The sequence below is a fragment of the Lepidochelys kempii genome, chromosome 1 (assembly GCF_965140285.1).
Source record: "Lepidochelys kempii isolate rLepKem1 chromosome 1, rLepKem1.hap1, whole genome shotgun sequence".
Classification (NCBI taxonomy): Eukaryota; Metazoa; Chordata; order Testudines; family Cheloniidae; genus Lepidochelys; species Lepidochelys kempii.
The window spans coordinates 286707593-286732959 of NC_136380.1; the positions used below are offsets into that span (position 1 = coordinate 286707593).

General features: G+C 41.3%; 2 protein-coding genes across 9 annotated transcripts in view; both read left to right on the forward strand.

Moving 5' to 3' along the window:
- The window catches only part of PTPRR (protein tyrosine phosphatase receptor type R), a 198774-nt gene extending 183097 nt beyond the window's left edge, over positions 1–15677 (forward strand). For 4 of the 7 annotated variants that reach the window (XM_073327783.2, XM_073327786.2, XM_073327784.2 and 1 more), the window contains 5 exons: positions 4862–4972; positions 6874–7031; positions 11333–11446; positions 11551–11622; positions 14464–15677. In XM_073327783.2, coding sequence (XP_073183884.1) covers positions 4862–4972; positions 6874–7031; positions 11333–11446; positions 11551–11622; positions 14464–14557 — 549 coding nt within the window. In that variant the 3' untranslated portion in view covers positions 14558–15677. Of the gene's footprint in view, positions 1–2546; positions 2596–4861; positions 4973–6873; positions 7032–11332; positions 11447–11550; positions 11623–11929; positions 12115–14463 lie in introns of those variants that run through there. The other 3 variants (XR_012156754.1, XM_073327782.2, XR_012156755.1) reach the window with 3 other exon arrangements.
- Positions 15678–16537: 860 nt separating this feature from the next.
- Positions 16538–25367, forward strand: part of PTPRB (protein tyrosine phosphatase receptor type B) — a 102780-nt gene continuing 93950 nt past the window's right edge. Inside the window, exons 1-2 of one of the 2 annotated variants that reach the window (XM_073327788.2) lie at positions 16538–16611; positions 17875–18267. In XM_073327788.2, the coding sequence (XP_073183889.1) occupies positions 16557–16611; positions 17875–18267 (448 nt within the window). In that variant the 5' untranslated portion in view covers positions 16538–16556. The remainder of the gene's footprint in view (positions 16612–17874; positions 18268–25367) is intronic. The other variant, XM_073327789.1, reaches the window with a different exon arrangement.

The following is a 25367-nucleotide window of genomic DNA, read 5'->3' on the forward strand; positions in this document are numbered from 1 at the left end:
TAGTTGAGGGGTTACAGGTGGGCAGAAGGCTGATTATACCTTCCCTTCTACACGTACCCCCCCAATCTGGTCCTTTTTCTCTCAGAGTTTGGAGTTGAGCATACAGTGTTTATAACATATCAAACAGGAAAGCTATATAACATAGGTCTGTGCCGTAAATATCCCACATATTTTCACACCAGGCCCCATTTTGATACTGTAGACCAGCCAAACCAAGGTCTGGGTAACTTTCATTAATGGAATATTTTTGAAAACTCGCCCCAGTAACAGAATAACAAATATTTGACGAAGGAAATACTGAATTTTTAAACACTTACTTCTAACACTGTGTGAGAAGAATGACTTGAAAGAAATGTCCAATGGTTTCCAACATATCAGGAAACCCTGTGTTTACCTGAATTGGTCAGGCCTGCCACACTAGTGTTTATCAGCATTGTTGTGGACTGACAGTGGTAATTTCCTCCTAATAAAAGAGGGTGAGACATCTTTAGTGTTCCCAGGCTACTTGGAGAAGGTCTGTGTTTACATGAACTGTTCTGACATTCTAATGAACAACTCTGGGAAGAAATGTTAAGAACTGCCTGATGATTGTAAGCTGAATTGTTCGGGATTTTACTTTCTACTGAGAAGAAAACAATCTGTTAACTTTTTTAGTAAAATATTTACTGCCTGCAAAGAAGACAAAATAGCTGCTATCTGGCAAAATAGCATTGTAATTTTTTGCCGCCTTTGTTCTCTGCAGCATACCCATCATTTTCAGGGAGGTTTGTTTATAAAACACACAGATATTCAAAAGCAGCATCCCCCATCTCTTTCAGCCTTCCAATACACAAATCTTGTATGCAGGCCCCATTCCTCCTGTGCTGAATAACATTATGCTGAACATGAACATTTCTGCTGTGAAAAGTCAGGGCTCAGAAGCTTTCAGGAGTCTTCATTACTGCTTGTGGTGGGTGATCCAGGCTATGCATATACAGTACAAATGTGGGGTTTTATTAAGAACTGTTTGTTTTTCCCCGCACTACATACCATGTACAGCCAACCCATGCTTCCTTAGGGCCAGTTTCTGTCAGCCTTACTCATGTGACCTCACTCCCTGGGACATCTTGTGGCATAAGGTGCTACTTGACATGAGTGACAGAGGCAGAATCGGCACGCTTAACAATATAGGGAGACATTTTCTGCTGTCATCATGCCACCATTGACTTCAGTACAGTTATTTCAGCAGATAATTTGGCCCATATTACTCATTATGTACTTGCTGCACCTTTTGTGTTTATCACAATTTAAGTTGGTTTTAAGAAGCTGCCGCTATCAGAAATATGTATAAAGGTTGTGAGTGAGGGGGTGGGGAAAGGAGGAAAGGTATAGAGCTAGTTTTTAAGCTCAGCGTCTCCCACCCGGTATAGGTACTGCAGGAGTGGACTGAAAATAGGGAGAGATTTTCAGAAGTGCCTAAGAGAATTGGGAGCACCAGTCCCATGGGAAGTCAATGGCACTTGTGTTTCTAGTGATCTCAGACACTTTTGAAAATCTCACCTGTAATTATGAATGTGATGACCACTCGTTTAGAAAGCATTTAAATAGGTGAGCGCCTATAAAGGAAAATTAAAAAGAGGCCAAGGAGCCACACTATGAATGGCAAGGAGCAGATACAATATCGCAAGGAGAAGTGATGGGCTCCATAAGGTTTTATAACTCAGTTAAGGACCATGGAACTCCTCTCTCTCCCCATACACAAACACAGTCGCTGTATCCAATACACTAAGAGTTTTCTCAGTACGGAAATAAGATTATGAAGTTGTTTGAATGACCCAGTGGGTGGTTTTTGAACAGCTTTCAAAAATACCTGTTCTAAAAGATGAGTGCTATGAAAACTTGTGGTCCAGTTTTCTTGCCATGTGACATTGTAGGTATCGGGCAATTTCCTTCTTTCATATTTGTATACCTGTGGAGTTTCTGCAAGATTGTCTGAAGACAATCGCTGTCCCCATTTGTTTTATGTATCATCCATTTGTTGCAATACCTTCCAAAATATGATCATTTCCCTGGTATCTGACTTTTTGGAAGTGCCTGAACCACTTGAGTCTAGCTCTGTTTTCAGGTCTTCTTTTTTGTTATCGCCATGGTATTTTCAAAACCAGCATGGAGACTGTTAAAATTAAGCTATTGTATTTTACTAAATGTAGATGAGATATTAACTGAGGATTGTTTTAATTAACAATCCGATTGCATTGTCCACACAGTGCAAGCTGCCAATTACTGTGCTGGTAAAGAGTCAAGAAAAACACTTTTAAGGAGGTTCTGAAGTCTTTGGAGAGCAGCACACAGTATTCTCATTTATCAAGAAGGTTCAGAAGCTGACTGCACCATTGTTGATTGTCAGGGTGCAACTGCACATTTAGACTTTTCATTTCCCATGTTAACAATGAAAACTAAACTCCCAGGGAGGGGCATGCCTTTCAGATCACATAGTTGATAGTGGCCATATGTCACATGGTGTGGCTGCTGAACTTTTGAATGCTTTTTTCTTATAAATTTATTAGGGTGTTTTCTTGCCATTCTTGGTATCTTCAGAGAGACAGCGTTTAAGAGGTATGGTAGCTCTGCAAGTCTTACAGTGCAACTGATGACTCTTCTTTGAATGAAACCAGTCAAATTGGTCAGTGCAATTTCAGTTACAAAAAATGTGTCTTCCACACATCTCACATTATTAAGGTAATGAGCATTTCTTTGTAGAAGAACGTTTATGCTCCAGAGTGTTTCCATTCAGCTCAATGAGCTATTGAGTGATAAGGTACACCAGAAATGTAAAGATCTTGCCTGATGGTCAAGTCTTGCATTTCACTGTAATGTTTAACCTGAACTATACTGATTTTTTCCCCAGTTTTAGCAGTATATACTAGAAATTGTGGTGTCTGGTAATGAATGACATTAAAGCAATGATTTTGTTTTGCTGTGCAATGGGGGCTGTTAAGTAGCAGCTATCTGAATATACGTTGTTCTTTGAATCAGGAGTTGCTGGTGACAGTAGAAAAAGTCCCTCATGTGGGCTTCTATGGGTGTAGGATAGTTTGTTTTACGGTTAAGGGTTTTTTCTGTGTATTGGTTACTCAGTGTTTTCTGTAAGTTTTATGTGATCTGTATTTGAAATGAATAGTAGCTATGCTGCAGGTAAACATGGTATTCCACCTGAGAGTTTGATTTCGTAGTACTCTCTGTTTCTACATCTGCCGTTGAATGGATGCTTGCAAAGTACGCTGTAGCTCATGAAAGCTCATGCTCAAATAAATTGGTTAGTCTCTAAGGTGCCACAAGTCCTCCTTTTCTTTTTGCGGATACAGACTAACACAGCTGCTACTCTGAAACCTTCTGGAAGAGTATATCACTTTACTAGTTCAATAAGAATGCTCTATATTTATAGGTTTACTCAAGTATTTTAGGTAAGAGAATTTTATCTTCATTGCAGCTCAGAAATTGAATAGACACTTCTTTCTTAGCCTTCAGTTTATCAAAGGGCTTAAGCATGGATTTAAGTCTGTGTTTAGGTGCTTTGATGCATCAGGGCCCTAGATAGTAAATAGGGATACAATTCTTATGTGGGAGTGGGAGAAATTCTGAGTCCTTTACTCAGTTTCAATCCTCACAGAGGCAAAAGTTCCATTTAGGTCTTTTGCCTGAAGAGAAACTAAGTAATGGCTTCAGGATTTCACTCTGTACATTTATAAAAATGTACCTGCAAAAATCCAACTTGGATTTTGAATTTATCTTTTGTTCAAAATATTTTTCTTCAGTCAAACTTAGTTGAATTTTTAAGCATCAAATACTATTCAAAGTGTTCAGTATAATGGATTAAGATTTTAAAGGCTAGTTTTCAAAAGTAGCCTCTGATTTTGGATACTTCTGTTTTTGGATGCCCAATGTGAGACAGGTTGGGCCTGATTTACACAGATGCTTCAACTGGATTTGTGGCTGCTCAGCATATTCTAACAATTAGACCCTAAAACATTCATCAGGACACCTGCAATCTGTTACTCATAAATGTTTCTGACATTCACAATATGTGAATATCACCTTGATTGCTTCAATATGTGATTTTCAGACAGATACTGTTCTGATAAGAATCTGATATCAGTATCATCAAATCATAGGCAGCATATAGTGGAGGCCAGAGGATACTAAGCCTCTCCAAACCTCATGCTGCGGTGGGGGGAGGCATGGCAGATTTGGGGCCCCCTGAAAAATCTCCCCAGCCATGTTCCCCGGGGTAGAGGAACTCTCACTCACCACCGCAGCTCCGGAGCTACTGCAGGGGCACAGAGCTTTTCCGGTCTCAGGGTAGTGGGGGAGGAGGAGCGAGCAGGGGGTGGGCGGAGCTCCAGGGGGGAAAGATGTGGAGTAGGGGCAGAATGGGGCCGGGGCCATGTGTGGAATAGGGTGGGACCACAGGGGAAGGGGTGGAATGGGGTGGGGCCATGGACAAAGCTGCAGGCAGAAGGGGCAGGATGGGGGAGGGACTCGGGGCTCCAGCCAGGGCCTAGAGCTCTGCCGTAGTCCCAGCCAAGGCTGAGAGCTCGACCCTGGCTGGGGCTGAGCTCTCAGCTCCCCCACCACCTGTGACCCCAATTGAGCTCTCAGAGCTCCCCCCCACCCCGGGGCCATGGCAGGGAGAGGGGCCAAGCTCGGCCCCCTGCCCTGGTCAGGGCCATGGTCGGGGGGAGGGACTGAGAGCAGTGTGTGAGGGCGGGGCCTAGGCCACAAGAGGCGGGCAGGGGGATCGCCTCCCCAAGGGGGAGCTTCACCCGCCCGCCCATGCATCAAGTAATTAGTATCTGGATTCACACTGATGTTTCCTTTTCAGAAATGTGTGCTCTATTGGCCAGAAAAGAGAGGGATCTATGGGAAAGTTGAAGTCCTCGTTAACAATGTGCAAGAGTGTGAGAACTATACTGTCCGCAACCTTACATTAAAGGTAATGATCTATTATGGGGAAGCTGTTATGGGGAAATGTCCTTCCAATAACCGTAATACTTCACTGTTGAATGTTCAATGAAATTGAACGGCAATACATTTAAAACTGAAAAAGGGCACATTTTTCCACTATTCATAACTAACCTATGGGACTCACTGCCACAAGGTATAATTGAGACCTAGGACCTGAAGCATTTATACTAAGACCATTTTACATCACTCTGGCAGTGTAAAGGGGCCTTAAAGTTATACTCACTTAAGTTACACTCACTTTAAGGCCCCTTTACACTGTCAGAGCAATTAGGGTTGTCACCTTTCTAATTGCTGGTATCTGGACCCTTGAGATTCACCCCTTCTCTGCCTCTTCCTTTGAGGCCTTGCCCCTTCCCTGCCACTTCACTCGAGGCCCCACCCTACCCCACCTCTTCCTCAAGGCCCCGCCCCCAACACTCACTCCTCTTCCCCCTTCCTCCTGTTGCTAGCTGGATCGTCTCCACCTCCCGCCCCGCACCCCCAGCTGGGCTTCCTCTGCTTGGGGCTGGGACAGGAGCTACTGCAGCCTGACAAGGAGCATGCCTGCAGGTAGGAGGCGGCCCCATCTGAGCAGGGGCTGGTGCGGTTTAATGACCCGGCACCCCTGCCCTGCAGAACTGGGCTTTTGGTGTCCAGTCAGTACAACTGACTGGACACTGCCAGGTCCCCCTTTTGACTGGACTTTCCAGTCAAAAACTGGACACCTGGCAACCCTAAGAGCAATGTAAAGGGAGAGTTTAAGTGAGAGTTGGGGCCCCAGAATTAACAGGATTCAGAGAAGGATTAGATATTTATATGGGTGATGAGAACACCCACAGTTCATTAGATAAGATAAAAATATAAGCGATCTAAACTTGGTGCTTCAGGGCATAAGCCTGTCTGAAGTTAGGAAGAAACTCCTCCTATGAGCAACTTATTCCATAAGTGTCCACAGTAAGGTTCCTTCCCATCTGCTTCTGAAGAATCTGGTAGTAGCCACTCTTAGGGCATGTCTGCACTTACCTCCAGAGCAATCGATCTAGTGGGGGTTGATTTATTGCGTCTAGTGAAGACGTGATAAATCGACCGCCAAGCGCTCTCCCGTCGACTCCGGTACTCCACCGGAGCAAGAAGTGTAGGTGGAGTTGACAGGGGAGTGTCAGCAGTCCACCTGATGCAGTGAAGACACCACGGTGAGTAGATCTAAGTACGTCGACTTCAGCTATGTTATTAACATAGCGGAAGTTGAGTAATTTAGATCGACCTCCCCTTCCCCCCCAGTGTAGACCAGGCCTCAGAAACAGAATGCTGGACAAGATGGGCTACTAGTCTGAGCCAATAAGATAGTTCCTGTGTTCATATACCTAGGATATTGTAGTTCTCATGTAAAACCTGCTTCAATACTTATGATAAGGTCTTTTAGCAGATAGTGGACAAATTAAGCAATTTCATGAATATGAATACAATTTAAAGGTCATATTCTCTGGCTTTACTCCACTCCCATTGCTACACTCCTCCTTCTATGCCAGCCCCTCTGTTCACATCCCACAGTGCAGAGGGCAGAGAGAAGGTCTGGCCAGAGTGCATTACACTCTGGCAATCCCCAGCTGATAATAAGGACCCATGGTGACCCTAGTCATCTGGTGTAAATAGGAGCAGAAGAGAATCTGGGCCTGAGTATCTTGTTTCACCATATCAAGATATGCAATTTATCAGCTGTTGGATTCCCCAAATAATCACCAGTATTTGGTTTGATAATGTATGTAAATGGGCCAAATTCTGCCGTCATACATGCATGTGTCCAAAGCTTATCATATTGAGAGAAATAAAATTAATTGCAAAATTGTTACTCTGAAAAGTGTATAAGTGATATCTTTACATTATTTCCAGCAAGGGAGTCAGTCCCAAAATGTGAAACACTATTGGTACACATCCTGGCCGGACCACAAAACCCCAGACAGTGCTCAACCTCTTTTGCAGCTTATGCTGGATGTGGAAGAGGACAGGATGGCATCAGCTGGCAGAGGGCCTGTAATTGTGCACTGCAGGTAATCTACTACAGTTTTCTTAAAAGAATTAGTGCAAAACTCAATGGCTTGGAATTCTTATAGTAGGGCTACAGACATAGGTGCAGGAACTAGGGGAGCATTGGGTGCTGCCGCACTGCCTGGCTTAAAGTAGTAATAACAACCCAAACACATGGTTTCCACCTTCAGCACCCCCACTATAAAAATTGCTCCCGCACCACTGGCTACAGAAAAGGGCCTCAGATCACAAGGCCCTTTCCTATTCAAATAGGGCCTTTCTGGAAGTGGTTAAGAGAAAGTTCCACAACGCTTTTACTAAATTCTGGCTGAACTGTTAGTTTGCGTTGCTATTTTTTAGAAATTTAGCCATATTTTGGTAGTGAATTGTTCCTGAACCCATCCTGATCTCTGCTAATGAATTAGGTAAGTGTTTGAAAGACAGTTCTGACGAATAGTTGTCAGTCTGTGTTCCATGTTGTTCACTGTTCACTTTAGCTATTTGTTGTCCATTGTTCATGTTGTGTGATTAGTCACATGTTCTGCCCCATGATTGGCTGCCTGAAACTTTTTAAACGGGAGAATAATGAATCACAAACTTGAGGTAAAATTTTTCAAATGAATACACATTAGTACAAAAATTTATGTTCATTCTGGGGTTTGTGAACATTTTCACAACTGCTTGGCAGTTAGCTGAATACTCACAAACCATAAATAGTGTTACCCCACAAATCAGAGTGAGCCAAATGCTGCCCATTTTGCTCATCAGAATTCAGTCAGTTCTGTTAATCATCTATCATTTTACTCTGTGTACTGTAGTGAACAAAATTGTACATCATGAAATAGTAGTAGGAAATTTCAGATTTGTTATATTACTTGAAAAGGGGTTAAGAGATGAGGCAACCTAGAAAAAAAATATTTCCATGCCTGTTTTCTCTTATAATCATGGTGCTATAATGCACTTTTTGCTAGACATAGGTCAAAACCAGAACTTTTCTTCTCAAACTACCTCTACTAGCTCCATATTTCTGGGATTTGGATAAATACGATCCAGAGATTTGAACAACCCCTCATTTTGCCAAACCAAATCCAAGGAGATTTTCCAAAAACCATAACCACCCCAGTGTTGCCCATCTCTCTTTACTATTTTGTTTTGTTTTGTTTTCTTAAGCAATCCACAAATCTATGAATGAACTGCCAGGTTCCCATTTGCGCAGTAATGCTTTTTCACGAGGAGTGGCACAATGGAACTTGGTGTCATTCGGAGGGGGGTCTGAAATCACTGTGTCCCTAATAAAATGAACATGACATTGTAGTGGCAGTGTCATACTCCCTCTTCTAGCAACATACTTTCCCACATTTTAATCTTCTGATTTATGGGATAGAGGTGTCCAGATCTCACAGAACTTTCAAATTTGGGGCTGTTTGCCTGGGATTCATATGTGCAGCTCTCATTTATTTCAGTGGCAGCACTGAATGCTCACCTGAGGACAAAACATGACCCTCAACCTGGTGCAGAAAGGCTATAAAAATCTTTTAAGTTTTTAAATTATTATCAACATTGAAAAAAATACATTTGAAAAGTAAAATGGAACAAAATAACCTACAAATGCTGGCTGCTGTCCCATGTGCTCCAATAGCATGTCCATTCAGGGCATTATGTGTAAGAAAGAATATAATCCATCTCACCCTCCAGCAGCAGAGTTATGTCTGTAGTGCTATGAGGAGAAAAATGAGTACATATTTATTTTTGTCATTTAAATCAGCAGATGTGACTCTGAATACACAGAGGGAGCAGATCCACTAAGTAAGAGCATTTGTTTTGTACAGCCAGTTTTCAGAGTAATATTGCACTTTAAAGGTACAGAAGTTTCCTCTGTCATTTGAAGTGCCCATCCAAATCTTATACTAATCTATGACTGAAACACCATCTTTTGTATGTGTAGCATAGTACATCCAAATGAGCTAGTGTGTTTTGGCCTCTAGGTGGTCTTGGACCGAATGTATATTTGAATGAACAGACTTAGAATCATAGAATCATAGAATATCAGGGTTGGAAGGGACCCCAGAAGGTCATCTAGTCCAACCCCCTGCTCAAAGCAGGACCAATTCCCAGTTAAATCATCCCAGCCAGACTTCAAATACAAAGTAACAGATTTGTTTTATTGACCAAATAAGGAAAAAATAGAGGCATAGGGCTAGATTCTCAGCTGGCATAAACTGATTTAGCTCCATTTAAGTCAATGAAACTATGCTAATTTATGCCAACTGAGCAGCTGGCCCATAATGTGCAATACACAAATTACACAAAAGATATCCTCTGCCCCCAGAAGAAGCAACAAATTAATATATAAAGTGCAGGAACTGCCTGGGTTACATGGTGATGAATCTGACACTGACAGTTTGGGTGCTGAAAAATGCTGCATTCACTGCCTTTACAACCAGTACAGAAGCCCCCAACCCCGGCGCCTCTCACCCCGTGGGGCTGGAGTCCCTGAGACTCCCGTCCTGCAGCTGAAGCCTAGAGCCCTAAATGGGAGGAGTATGGAGGGCTCTGGGAAGTCGTCTCTGAGAATTTAAGCCTTGAAATTATTATTCCCAAAAGGCAATGAACACTACTCTATGGTATTGGAGCCCAAACAAACAAACAATACAGCAATACAGAACATCATACTGTACTGCCACAGGGGTGCAGTGATAGGTGTCTTAAAAATACCTATGTAAGTAGATCACAAAATTGCCCTGATATTTTGTGAGGGGGATATAGGGCAAGTAACAGATTTTCTGTAACTTGACATCTTTAAGTTAAGATTTGAGGATGTCAGTGACTCAGCCAAAGGTTACAGGGTCTATTACAGGAGTGAGTGGGTGAGGTTCTGTGACCTGAGATATGCAGGAGGTCAGACTAGATGATTGTGATGGTCCCTTTTGTCCTAAAGTCTAGGAGTGTCAGATTTAGCTTTCATAGTCTGCAGTAAAGTCAGGGGAAAAGATAGGACCTACATTTGCCTGATGCTGGGGAGATGGGAACTTGCTTTTGTCAAATACACTGGAGAATTTATCCAAGAACAGTTAATCCGTGGGAAAATATAAATCATGTAATACTTCCAGGATCTTAGAGGTAGGGGGATCTGCTGTGAAAGTGCTGACCTATTGGTAGTTTTAACTTATGCACCTCATTTGTAAAGGATTTCACAATATTTTGAAGAAGAGAATGTATGTGCAGTAACTTGCTTGTTTAGGCTAGTTCCTCTGCCTTCCCCTGTGTATAAAATATCTCTATCCCATTTTGGACACATTTGCCCAGATGGTATCGGCATTCAAGGATATAGCTTGTCAGCTATAGATCTCAGACTCACCCCAGGAAATCAGTCTTTTCTGACTGCCAGTTTTGCTTCTCACTATCCCCTCACTTTTTGGCTTAGCATCCTTATATGTTTAATACTGCTGACTCCTGGGGTTCCTGAGTCTCAAATACACTCCCATCCTTAATTCCATAGCCAGGAGTCTGAGATTGGGGTCCTCTGCAGTGCATAAATATAATCCTAATAAAACTCATACTGCAACCTTTCATCCAAGACACTCAAAACACTTTACAGACACTAATGAAATTAAGCCTCACAGCACTCCTCTGAGGTACATAGCTAGTATTATGCCAGTTAAACAGATGGATAAAGTGAGGCAGTCAATCATTTAACTACTTAGTGCCTCACTTTATCCATCCCTCCTCCACACTCCCCCCAGACGGCAAACGAGGAACAGAACATGGAAAGTTGCAGCACTCCCTCCCTCTGCAGAATTGCAGAGCACTACAGGAGGCTGATAGAGAGTGGCAGCATGATTACTGGTCTTGCATACATCCATGGCTAGTGTGGAGAGAACTGTGACAGAATCTCTCCAGCTGAGCAAGATCCATGGAGGTGGGGCTTGGAATACAGATCCCTGGCCTCTGCTGCCTTTCGGGGACAGATTCCTCTGGTCACTCCACATCTCCCCTTGAACTGGAGCAGAGAATACTTAGACTCCTCAGGTCCATTGGAGCTGTAGAGGTTTTGCATTTACATTGCCCCCTCCAGGCACTTTTGTGCAGAGTGAAAACATATGGGCCTCACAAACTAACCCACAACTATTTATCTGCTGCAGCTCTGTGAGCATTCATTTTCTAGCAGAAAAGGTGAGATAGTCATGCACCTAACCACTGATGAGTCTCTCTTCTGCATGTTGAGTATTTTCAGGTCCATATATCCAACATCAGAACAACTTCTTTGAAGATGCAGGTTGGTGTCTGTCAGCTCTGTTCACCTTTGTTTTAATTTTACTTTCAGTGCTGGAATAGGAAGAACTGGGTGTTTTATTGCTACTGCCATTGGTTGTCACCAGTTGAAGGAAGACGGAGTTGTAGATGCACTAAGCATTGTCTGCCAGCTACGAGTTGATAGGTGAGTTGCAGTGGAACTGTAAGTCAGACAAAAAACACAATGTGGCATTTTCAATCCTGGTTTGCCACATTCTGATCTGATATATTTGTCTGTTAACCTCACAGAACAGAAATACTCTGCCTCCTTGTAGGATATGTCCTGCATCCTACACTCTGTTTAAAGAAGGTCACAGTTGGGTAAGAAATATACCAATGTCAAGACTTTCAATGATTCACCATTCTTAAAGGTGAATTGAAGTGTTTAAATTGTTAAATTATTAACATAACACATGGGACGATTTAAAATTTATGGAAAACTTTGTGGGAGATTTTCAGAAGCTCTCAGAGTTGCCTAATTCTCCTCCTACTGATGCCAAAGTGAGTTTTTCTATTGACTTCAATGGGAGCACAGTTAGACTAGCACTGAACACTTCTGAAAATCCCACCCTACATTTTTAACCAGAATATTTTGAAAAATTCTTTCCTTTTTTTACTTTTCTGTCAGGACCTGAATTTGGGGTTCTGTGTTTCTCTTGCAAGAGTTTCCTACATCACAATGGCCAAGCCTGAGCCTGTTAAGAAGCTGAGTCTTCTTGCCAGTTGCAGCTGGCTATTTGGCCATCCAATAGCAATGAGGAAACAAAAGGACCTCAAAGTTGTAAACCAACAAAGAGATCTAAATAAGAGAAGGTATTTGTTGAATAAATTGTTTTACAATTTCTTTGCCCATTCTGCCTATCAGCTGTCTTTTTGTTGTTGTTAGAAAAATCATAGATTATTTTAAAATGTATTTACCTGATAGTTTCTGTGGCCTAGCAGGCCTTGTATTAAGAGAGGCCGGATCCTGCACTCCATGTGATGCAAGAGAGATGATCCTCTCACTGAAATCAACTAATTCAACAAAGGGTTGGCAAAAGCAGTTTAAAGTGTATGTCGCAATGCATATTCCTTTCCCCCGGGCCATATCCTCCCTCCTAGACAGACACACATATCAACTCCGAGTAGCTGGTTTGGTGCAAGCCTGGGAAGGGAGGTGAGTGTCTGTCTGTAATGGCCAAGTTGCAGTTGCTTTTAACACCCTGAAGTTGCAATAACCCCTACTGCTTCTGGGACCCAACTCTGTGAGGGGCACTGGCCGATGGACCTCAGTGTTAACCAAAAGAGCCTCAGTTTCATTTTCTATCTGAAAGACAACACTGGTAATGCAGTACAGCCTCAGCTAGTACTCTTCTAGTACAGCACACACACACCCCCTTTCTACTATACTCACTTTCAACACTGGATACGAGCTTAGGTCCTACTGTGGGATTTCATCCCAACATCTGGCCTGAAACCAGTGCTACCAGCTGAGTTATCACACAGCTGTATTAGGTGTAGGTAACTGATCCAAACGGACTGCACTGAACACTTTTTTATGGTCAAGTTTAACTAAGTTGCATTGTTGGCACTGAAATGAGTCACTGCTGTAAAATTTCTTCTGTGTCTGCTGTTTAGACAGGATGCATTATAGGCGTTAGAAAGAAGAGAGGAAGAGCTGCTCTCTGTACATGTGATCTAAGGGTCACCATAGGTTACATTTTTAGGATATGAAGGAGAATGAAATCTGTGTGCACTAAGGTCCAGGTTCTCTTGTCCTTACTCATGCTGAGTAGTACCTCACTCCTCCAACAGCCCCAATAAAATCAATAGGATTGCTCTGGGAGCGTGGAACTCAGCATGTATAAAGGGTATCAGAATCTGCCCCAGGTGCCTGAGTTTTTTTATGACATATCTAATCTTAGTTGTGCTTAAAATATAGCATATAAAGTGTATTTAGAGAGATTTCCCATAATTGTGTTGGGTTTGAAATTTGGATTTTAACAGCTTAGATGCTGGCTATATGGTTCCCTATAGTTCTTACACCTGTTGTGTCAGAATTGGATATTCATGATGTAAATACAAGTAGGGCTATCAAGCAATTAAAAAAATTAATTGTGCGATTAATCGCCCTGTTAAATAATAGAATACCATTTATTTAAATATTTTTGGATGTTTTCTACATTTTCAAATATATTGATTTCAATTACAACACAGGATACAAAGTGTACAGTGCTCAGTTTATATTTATTTTTATTACAAATATTTGCACTGTAAATAAGAAAAATCATATACAAGTACTGTAGTGCAATCTCTTTATCATGAAAGTTGAACTTACAAATGTAGAATTATGTACAAAAAATGACTACATTCAAAAATAAAACAATTTAAAACTTTAGAGCCTACAAGTCCACTCAGTCCTACTTCTTGTTCAGCCAATCAAATAAACAAGTTAGTTTACCTTAGAAGGAGATAATGCTGCCCACTTCTTGTTTACAATGTCACCTGAAAGTGAGAACAGGTGTTCGCATGGCACTGTTGTAGCTGGCATCACAGGATATTTACATGCCAGATGCACTAAAGATTCATAAGTCCCTTAATTCTTCAACCATCATTCCGGAGGACATGTGTCCATGCTGATGACAAGTTTTGCTCGATAACAATCCAAAGCAGTGCAGCCCGATGCATGTTCATTTTTATCACCTGAGTCAGATGCCAGCAGCAGAAGGTTGATTTCCTTTTTCGTGGTTCGGGTTCTATAGTTTCCGCCTATGAATATTGCTCTTTTCAGATTTCTGAAAGCATGCTGCACACCTCGTCCCTCTCAGAGTTTGGAAGGTAATTCAGATTCTTAAACCTTGGGTTGAGTGCTGTAGCTATCTTTAGAAATCTCACATTGGTACCTTCTTTGCGTTTTATCAAATCTGCAGTAAAAGTGTTCTTAAAATGAACAACATGTGCTGGGTCATCATCCGAGACTGCTGTAACATGAAATATATGGCAGAATGCAGGTAACACAGAGAAGGAAACATACAATTCTCCCCCAAGGAGTTCAATCACAAATTATTTAATGCATTATTTTTTTAACATCAGCATGGAAGCATGTCCTCTGATTCTTAGCAGCAGAGCAGATTATTTGATTTTTAAGAAATAAGGTTTCATTCTATTGTACTTTCTTTTCAGAGGTGGAATGGTTCAGACCAGTGAACAATATGAATTTGTGCACCATGCACTGATTCTGTATGAAAGCAGACTTTCTGCAGAAGCTGTCCAGTGAAACTATGAAGGGTACCCAGAATGTCTATCTCTTGAGGTAATTTGTTTCATTACCAACCAGCAACTTCTTCAAGGAGTTTACTGCAGTGGATGCTTTGAAGCCAACTTGTGAAAGGATTGTGGATCGTTTGGCAAAAATATAAAGCTTGCCAGACCCTTACTGTACATGAATGTATTGTAAGCGTCCCAAAAATGATTTTTAAAGAAGGTACTGATGCTACATGTGGAGTTCACGTATATATAGCTAAAGGTGGATTTATTTCTGTAATAACAATATCTGCTGTACAGAATGTATGGGTGTACTGTTGCAGTCAGCTGGAAACTGGAACTTCTGCAGAAGAAATGTTTTTCTGTGTATAAATGCTTTAACATTTGCCAACTCTGTCTTGTGAATGGACTGTCAGCTGTTAAACTGGACCTGTTAAGTGCTATTACATATTATGTGGTGAGCTTATTTCTTGGCCACATAAGACTCTTGCTGCTAAAGTTGCAAGTGATCAATTATGGATTTAAGGGGAAGAAAGTCCTTTTGTTTTTGAACCTGCTCAAAAGCAGTTATACCTTTTATATGGAAATATCTGTTCTTCATACTATTAGCTATTTAATGTGTATTTACAGTTGGTCCTATAAAGCAGTTACAGAGCACAACCTCTGTTATTCCGTGTATATGTATGTATTTACTCTATACTGTTGATTGTATTCTATACTGTTAGAAGCTGCTTCTGCTCCTGACCTGAATCCAGTGTATTTGTAAATTGTGTAAGTCAGTTTACTTTTAAAAGAAACTTTGTAGAATATATTAAATGGTAAGGATTTTAAATATTTGTCTGTCTTTTAGTAAGAGGGGATTTTTTGAATATGTTGTCTACATGTTGTATCTCTTCTGTTAAGAGATGGACGCCTTTGGAAATATGAACTGTTCTGTAACAGGAGGTTGTACAGAAAATGCTGCTATGAATGTTTCCATATATTTCTGCACGGATTTGTTCTTTAAAAGAAATGTGACTCTAGCATAACTACTTACAGCACTAGGAAGTCTGCACCCAGGATAAAATCAGGTTTTAATTCAATGATGTTGACTTTGCTTCATACTGACAATAAAATACACTTGATACAAAATAGTTAGTGAATATGGAGGGTTTTTTTGCATACAGTAATTAACCATTACTATTATTATAATACCACAATGAGGCAAATGTGCTCACAGCATTTGCCCAATCTGCTCGAGTTAATTTCATGCTGTCTTCTGACCATTTGGAGGGTCAAATCACTGAGGCCTTTATTCAGCTTTTAGTTAAGGCAGATTCTCACTGTATGTAGGCAAAATGGATCAGATGATGCTGAGGCAAAGTCAACATCACTTGATCCCATAATGGGAGCGTACATGAGTAAGGACTTAGTAAAGAACTCAGAGATTTGCACTCCCACCATGTATGGTTTTCAGAACTCATAAAGAGGAGTTGGAAATCATATTTAATAATGTGATTTTGCTTGATGGACTCACAACATTTCATTACAGAAACTGCGTATGGTGTTTACTGGATAGCACGGTGTGTGTTTATTCAGCACAATCCAAATCAGCTGCAGACGTGTAATGTTTCGTGAACCGTCAATTGCATGAAATTACGATCCCTTTTCCTTATATTTTTAGTCCAGTATGTTGTTCAGATGTTGAAACAACTTTTTGTTTGTGTGTGAGACTCGGTAGTTTCAAAATCTATCCCTCTTTTGCTTGGATTTTTCCAAAATAAATCAGAGTCAGTAAACTCTGAAGAATCATATGAAAGGACAAAGTGGTAAAAAGTTCCCCCAAACTATTGAATAGAAGGAAGTGCTCGTCACTGACTTTTCCCCCTGTGAAGGCACATTTCCTTCCTAGCCTTCGCTTCACTTATCTGAGGTGGTGATTTTGTGTGTGTGTGTGTGTGTGTGTGTATGTGTGTGTGTGGTTTTTGTTGTTTTTTTTTAAAAGAGAAGCATGGGGAGTTGTTAGGTGGAAAATGGATCCTTTATTTCATGTCCTGATTTTCACCTGCCTGGCCTTCAAGCTCTCAGGTAAGTGCATCTCCTGGGTTCCCCCCTCCGTTCCAGTTCTCATTCTGTCACTAACCAGGGCTCCCAAGGGTTGCCTGAAACTTATTCAATGCTGTGAAAATAGAGCCATTTCTCAGCCTGAGTTTATACAAGAGGGATCGGGGCGGGGGGGGGGGAGGGCAGGGCCAACAAAGCCAGAACTGTTTAGATTTCTCGCCAAAGCAAAATAAACTCTCTCTCCTTGAATGTTGTATATACATCATTTTTTAAAAAAGATCTCGGACTAGACAATCCAATGGCTGAGCTCTGAGCCTGGTTTCTTTGAGGAGAGATTCAGATTACTTATTAAGGCTTTGTGAAACTTACAAAAGCAGAAGCTTCTTGGGACACTTACTTAGAACACAATCTAATGTCCTGCATCATAAGAAAGGGAGAATGAAAAAACAAAGGAAATCATACGTATTGTTTTTAAATGGTTTTGTTTATCTAGTGGAGCCTGAAGCTTTGACTAAATAACTGACTTTTTAAAAAAAAAATTGAAAGTGATACCGAGATTGATTTTGAATCATCCAATCCTGTTCCTGTAACAAGGGGGAATTTGGGGTTGGGGGAGTTTGATTTCAGTGAATGATTTTTCTTCTGTTCATTTCAATGTTGGATGTATACATTCAATCTGATCTGTAGTGGGATAGTTACAAAATAATGACAAGAGGAGTCAATGTATTTAGGAGTGTAAGATACACAGAGTTCGTATCAGTCAAAAGCTCCCATCCTTTGTAAAAGATAAATGAAACATAGCCCTGGACAGGCAAATAGATTTTGGAAAGTCCCCTTTTCTGTCCCTCCTTCCCCCTCCAAATACTATGATTTCCTTAAAAAAAATCAATGTGCAGTCATATACAGTGGATTTAACTTGTGGTGACAGTAAGGAAGGCTAATGGATCTCTGTGTATTTGAAGAGGGAGAGGGTTTTTCAGAAGTGAGCTGAAAGTCAGTAGCCCCCTTGATATCCTGTTAATTCAAGTTTGATTTCTTTGGTTTTTACATAGAAGGTCAAGGTGAACTTTACCAAAAAGGGTTTGTTGCATTCTTGCCCTTTGCAGTTTCCAGACCAAACAATTGTGATTTTGTGGCTTTTAAAATCAATTCTGCTGGTTCAGGTCATAAAAACTGAGATATAGTGAAACAGAGAGAAAAAAAGAGGTTTATTTTTAAGTCATTGGGATTTATTTTTTAAGGGCCATGTATGATTTGTTGTATTTTTATGGGTTTTTCATCTTCCAGAAGGGTTTCTGATTATCCATGTCCAGAAACGGCAATGTCTTGTTGGAGACAAAACAGCAATTGTGGGCAAGTGCAATCTGACTGATCCAAACCAGCAGTGGAGGTGGACAGAGGATGAGAAGCTGCTCCATGTTAGATCTGGCCAGTGTTTGGGCATCTCCAAGTCCTCTGCTGCATCATCCCGCAGCATCTTCATAGACTGCCCTCGGGCACCCAGCTGGATCTTCCACAACACAGAAGGGCTCCTCCAGGTGGCAAACACCTCTCTCTTTCTCACAAAACAAGGCCCGAGGGTAATGATCAAGATGGGTAGGAAATACCCCCATAGCTGGAAGCAAATAGATGTCGATGACAAGGGAAAAACTGCCTATGAAAATCTGTGCCCACACAAAGGTGAGCTTATCCTTTCAGGCAGTGTCCTGGGAGTTGTGGTAACAATCCTGTCTCTGTTGCACCCACTTACATTTTAAGGACCATGACATTACTTATGGGAGGTTAATTTAAAGGATTGTTCAGAATCCAAAATCAGAGTGCCTTAAAAAGACTAGTTTTAAGACAGCCATGATAACTTCCTTTCTAATATTCAGTGTTTTTGATAGTCTGGGTGATATTTTCAGACTGAGTGTTCCCTTTTCTGTTTCATTTTTGGGCCCAAATCTTTATGTATAGGCTTAATCCACCAGACTCTTGTGCTATTTACTTCCCAAAAAAAGAAGAATATAATTTTTGGTGCTGCTTTCATGTCGTTTATACCAATGTTAAATTATTCAGATCCTCTCATCCACTTTATCATAGATATGCACGTTTCAAAAATCTACCAAAAGGGGCAAACAGTCATCTGAAAAATGGGGTAGATAGAGTACAACCTCACTGATAACCTGAATGCTTGTTTCCAATGAACAAAGAGCCTACACATTCTATTGCTTACGCAGCAGTATCACTATACCCATATGGGGAATATTCCTCAGTATAAAACCCTCAGTATAATGAACTGAACCCAAACCTATGGAAATACTGGTTATAAGGTTTTAAGATGTATATGTCTGTGTGCGTACCTCTGTATGTGGCATGTGTTTATATACAGCTATAACATAAAATGTGGGGAGAAAGGGTCTGAATGTTGTTTAATCATCTAAGTTAACAGCTCTTGCTTTGTTGTTTATTTGTTCGAGTTCACAGTAGCACTTTTCAGTATTGTTCTGTGCTTTGATTTAGCAGTGCACTAAACTAAATCATAATGACCTAGCTAGCTAGCTCTTTATTACAGAGACAATAAGATGCATCTCATGTGATTTATTCCATCCTTTAAAAAAATTGCTTTAAAATAGACACATGAATGTGTCATATGACCATCTGACATTTTTTAGGACGTTTAAAACAAAAGAAGAGTCATATGTGCTCTAGAGATGGGCAGAACCACACACTTTGTATCCAAACACTTGTAAGAAGTCAGATTTGAAATTGAAATCCGAATTCAAATTTTCCCAAAGTTCAGGATATTCATATTTGGTGTTTGGATTCGGCCTATTATAGAGATAGTTGCACTTCCTGGGTTTGGAGCTTGACCCAGCTCAAATTTTGTTAGATGTTTGGGTAGAGATTCAGTGTGGTTTTCTTTTTTTGCAAGACTGAATCATTCCTTTGCCAAAACCTCACTATTCTTCTCTCGCAATCTCTGCTGTTGGATCTGTTTCACTTTGCATAAATAATTAAATATTAATCAGCCCAGAGAGATGGGAAAAACTTCCCAGGGCACTCACTCGGGATGTGGGAGTCAGAGGTTCAAATCCCTGCTCTGCTAACTCTCACATTCCAGGTCAATAACGGGGTCAACAAACATGTGGACAAGGGGGATCCAGTGTACTTAGATTTCCAGAAAGCCTTTGACAAGGTCCTTCACCAAAGGCTTGTATGTAAATTAAGTTGTCATGGAATAAGAGGGAAGATCCTTACATGGATTGAGAACTGGATAAAAGACAGGGAACAAAGGGTAGGAATAAATGGTAAATTTTCAGAATGGAGAGGGGTAACTAGTGGTGTTCCCCAAGGGTCAGTCCTAGGACCAATCCTATTCAATTTATTCATAAATAATCTGGAGAAAGGGGTAAACAGTGTGGTGGCAAAGTTTGCAGATGATACTAAACTACTTAAGATAGTTAAGACCAAAGCAGACTGTGAAGAACTTCAAAAAGATCTCACAAAACTAAGAGATTGGGCAACAAAATGGCAAATGAAATTTTATGTGGATAAATATAAATTAATGCACATTGGAAAAAATAACCCAACTATACATACAATATGATGGGGGCTAATTTAGCTACAACTAATCAGGAGAAAGATCTTGGAGTCATCGTGGATAGTTCTCTGAAGATGTCCACACACTGTGCAGTGGCAGTCAAAAAAAGCAAACGGGATGTTAGGAATCATTAAAAAAGGGATAGAGAATAAGACGGAGAATATCTTATTGCCCTTATATAAATCCATGGTATGCCCACATCTTGAATATTGCGTACAGATGTGGTCCCCTCATCTCAAAAAAGATATACTGGCATTAGAAAAGGTTCAGAAAAGGCCAACTAAAATTATTAGGGGTTTGGAATGGGTCCCATATGAGGAGAGATTAAAGAGGCTAGGACTTTTCAGCTTGGAAAAGAGCAGACTAAGGGGGGATATCATAGAGGTATATAAAATCATTAGTGGTGTGGAGAAAGTGAATAAGGAAAAGTTATTTACTTGTTTCCATAATATAAGAACTAGGGGCCACCAAATGAAATTAATGGGCATCAGGTTTAAAACAAATAAAAGGAAGTTCTTCTTTACACAGCGCACAGTCAACCTGTGGAACTCCTTGCCTGAGGAGGTTGTGAAGGCTAGGACTATAACAGGGTTTAAAAGAGAACTAGATGAATTCATGGAGATTAAGTCCATTAATGGCTATTAGCCAGGATGGGTAAGGAATGGTGTTCCTAGCCTCTATTTGTCAGAGGGTGGAGATGGATGGCAGGAGAGAGATCACTTGATCATTATCTTTTAGGTTCACTCCCTCTGGGGCACCTGGCATTGGTCACTGTCGGTAGACAGGATACTGGGCTTGATGGACCTTTGGTCTGACCCAGTATGGCCATTCTTATGTTCTTATGTTCTTCTGTGAGTGTTCTAACCCCTGGGCTATTGGCTATTCTGGCATGGGTATCATCTTCTCTCTGGTTTTAGGGAAAAGTTTCAAAGGCCCTTGGTTTCATCCCCATGTGGAATTAAACCAAATTTCAAAACCTCCATTTATTTCCGGAAATGGAGTTTTTTTCCAGCTAGCCTTAGTATGGAGAGTAAATACAGCATATGCAGAAGTGGGGGACAGCAAGAAAAGATCTCAAATGTTTGGATTAAGTGTATATATTTCAGGGTATCTATTCAGTTAAACTGAATCATAGAGCATTTTGAAATTTGTCTGTCACTAATCTACTTGGAACCAGACTGCAATGTTGCTGGGTCTCCTGAGTCTTGCATGACTTACAAATGCAAATATGGGAGACTGAGGGATCACAAAAGCTCACACTCTGGCTCCACAACAGCCCTGTGCATGATTTTCAAGTGGCACTATTATAGAATTGCACCAAAACTTTATGACCTGTAGATTATTCGGTAGTTACAAGATCTGGTAGCTGTTAGGTAAAAAAGGTGAAAGATCATTACTACCACAGAGTAAAGAGCCCAAATAATTGTCCACAGATAATTGCAAGGCCAGTACCATTGTGATCTGTGGACAGCTGGCAAATGAGAAAAGAATGGTAAACTTGTCAAATGATTTGTGATTATTCACTCAGCTCTAGTAATCACCATGTAGCCTGGTTTAGAAGACAGTAATATTGCATTACCCTCCTCTATGGTATTGATATAAACCTATCCTGCTTTTCTTACTGCAGCAAACATTCCCATGTTTTTCCTAGGAGTAAAAACTTCAGGCCTGAACCCAATCTAGATAAAACACTTACACCGTAAAGATAAAATAGATTTATCATGTATTGAGTACTTTGTGCAGCGTTTCTCAAATGCGGCCACCAGGCCACCGCTTTTCTTGTGGCCACAGCCTCCTAGGCAGTGATGGGGGGGTGGGGGACTCAAAGCAGCGGCCCCTCCCCAGGAGCCACCAGGAGTGGTTGGGCCCTGCCCCCCTCTGGAGAGACACAAGCTGAAGAAGCAGCTAGCCAGTGAGTTCCCCACCTTCTCAGAGTCAATGGGGTTCGGCTTCAGCCCTTGGGTGGCAGGCTCCAGCGCCGGGGCTTTGGGCTCTGTCCCCAAGCCCTGTCCCCTGGGCATGGGCTTCGGGCTCCATTCTCTGGCTGCGTGGTGATGGACTCTGGCCCCAAGCTCACCCCCGCATCACCTCTACCCTCCTGTTGCTTCCCCCAGTGCCCCATCACCCTTGGCCCCTGCTGCCTCTGTACCCACCTCCCCATCTAGGGCTTAATTTGTCCCTGGGCTTGCTGGGGCTGAGTGAGTCTGCTGTGAAAAGTGATACTAACAAACACACAGAGATCACTTTTCACAGAACACTTAGTAGCTAGCAAGTCTTAAAAAAAAGAAAAAGAAACAATAAGAAAAAGACAAGAATGTTCAAAGCACCTTATTTGTGTTTCTATTCTGTTTAGATGCCCTAAAGAATAGAGACAACTGTACACTATTTTTATGATGGAGTCTGCAAAAAAAAAACCCTACATAGATACATTACAATGATTTGGACGTGTATCTGTGCATATTTATTTTGTTTTTCCTAAAGTTAATTAAGTTTTTTAGGGGAAAAAGTCACAGTGGCCACCAGCAAGAGTTGGTGGCCACACTCTGAGGCCACCAAAAAATTTATTGCAAGAACCCCTGCCTTAGTGTGCTCAGCTCCTCAAAGACACAGAAGAAGAGGAGGAGGGGAAATGTGCATCAAATACAACATCATTATATCCTCTGTCTGTTTAGTCTGCAACTTCAGCTAGACATAACAGAGGAGATAACAAATAAGCAAAATCACTCATTGTCAGCTGCTCTTGGTGCAATCTGTCTAAGGGACCCAGCTTTTCCTGGTCCCCTTCAATTCAACCACTCCATAAATTCTTAGCTTAAATTGAGTCAATCAGCCCTTAAACTCCAGAGCTTGCCATCTCCTTTTGTCTCCTTGTGGGTTTCTTAGACACAGCCTGAAATGGAGGTAGGTGACCCTCTACTATGCCAGGCTTTTCTACCTCCCTTCCATCTCTGTTTGCCCTCATTTATAGATGGGCATGTTTTCCTTATGGGTCACAGCTGTGGGTCCAAGTCTCTGTGATGGGAAGTTCTGGCAGCTGCACAGGGGGAGTGATCAGCCTGATTGCCTGTAATTAGGGAACACTCTCCTCTCCCTTCTGCCTTTGCTCAGTATGGGGTTTGCTAAACCCCATTACACTGTACACTTTGACATTCAGCCAGGTAGTGCCAAAATTTCTTGTTTCCATTTTCCCCACTCCCTTCCACTTTATCTGCTCCTCTGCACCATCTGTCCCTCATCCAGACCCTCCCCTCTAAAACAGTACCCTTCTGCACACCTTTGGTGTGCCTGTCCTCTTTTATTATCTCAAACATTGGACTGAGTCTTGGAGGATTACATCATGGGGAGACTAAAGCCAAAAGGGCTTGATCCTGCACCCTTTAAAGTCAATGGTAAACCTCACATTGATTTCAGTGGAGCAGGATCAGGTATAAAGTCGCCAGCTAGCCAGAAGAAGCACTCAGTAATTCCCAAATGGAGGTAAGCCTCATCCCAAGGTTTTTTGTTGGTTTAAAATGTAGGTTAAACTGAAAATAGAAGTGATAGAAAGCGTTTTTCCATGTGCCGGCCACCTTCTTGCTGAAGCTGTTAGAACAATGCTTTTCTGGTCTGTCAAAATTCCAGTGGCTCATATGTTCACCGCTGTCTATAAGCTACTTACCATCCACCATCCAAACCAGTTGGAGCTCTTGGTTAGCACAAGTGAGGAGCTAAAAGAGTTCCCCCTCTAACCTGACTGAAGCACACACATTTTTTGGTTTACAAATTAGTATATGTTAGAGCTAGTCAAAAAAATGATGAAACATTGTTACACACACATAAAAATTCAAAAGTTTTCACATAGTATTTTTGTCAAAATTTCAAAGAATTTCAACCAGCTTCAGTGTATGCCTTTAACGAAGCAATATGATGCATCATGCGCTGAACATGAAACAAACGGTGTCTGACAATTGGTTTGAATTAGAAAAGTATTTTTAAGATATTTAGAAAAATATAAAAAGAAAAGGAGTACTTGTGGCACCTTAGAGACTAACAAATTTATTTGAGCAAAAGCTTTTGTGCGCTACAGCTCACTTTGTCAGACGCATTCAGTGGAAAATACAGTGGGGAGATTTATAATACATAGAGAACATGAAACAATGGGTGTTACCATACACGCTGTAACCAGACTGATCACTTAAGGTGAGCTATTACCAGCAAGAGAGCGAGGGGGGACACAGGGGAGGACCTTTTGTAGTGATAATCAAGGTGGGCCATTTCCAGCAGTTGACAAGAACATCTGAGGAACATTGAGGGTGGAGGGGGAATAAACATGGGGAAATAGTTTTATTTTGTGTAATGACCCATCCACTCCCAGTCTCTATTCAAGCCTAAGTTAATTGTATCCAGTTTGCAAATTAATTCCAATTCAGCAGTCTCTCGTTGGAGTCTGTTTTTGAAGTTTTTTTGTTGAAGTATTGCCACTTTTAGTTCTGTAATCAAGTGACCAGAGAGATTGAAGTGTTCTCCAACTGGTTTTTGAATGTTATAATTCTTGACGTCGGATTTGTGTCCATTTATTCTTTTACGTAGAGACTGTCCAGTTTGACCAATATATATCAATATATATCACATTGGCACATATCACATTGGTAGATGTGCAGGTGAACGAGCCTCTGATAGTGTGGCTGATGTGATTAGGCCCTATGATGGTGTCCCCTGAATAGATATGTGGGCACAGTTGGCAACAGACTTTGTTGCAAGGATAGGTTCCTGGGTTAGTGGTTCTGTTGTGTGGTTTGTGGTCGCTGGTGAGTATTTGCTTCAGGTTGGGGGGCCGTCTGTAAGCAAGGACTGGCCTGTCTCCCAAGATCTGTGAGAGTGACGGGTCTTCCTTCAGGATTGGTTGTAGATCCTTGATGATACGTTGGAGAGGTTTTAGTTGGGGGCTGAAGGTGATGGCTAGTGGCATTCTGTTATTTTCTTGTTGGGCCTGTCCTGTAGTACGTGACTTCTGGGTACTCTTCTGGCTCTGTCAATCTGTTTCTTCACTTCAGCAGGTGGGTATTGTAGTTGTAAGAATGCTTGACAGAGATCTTGTAGGTGTTTGTCTCTGTCTGAGGGGTTGGAGCAAATGCGGTTGTATCGTAGAGCTTGGCTGTAGACAATGGATCATGTGGTGTGGTCTGGGTGAGAGCTGGAGGCGTGTAGGTATGCATAG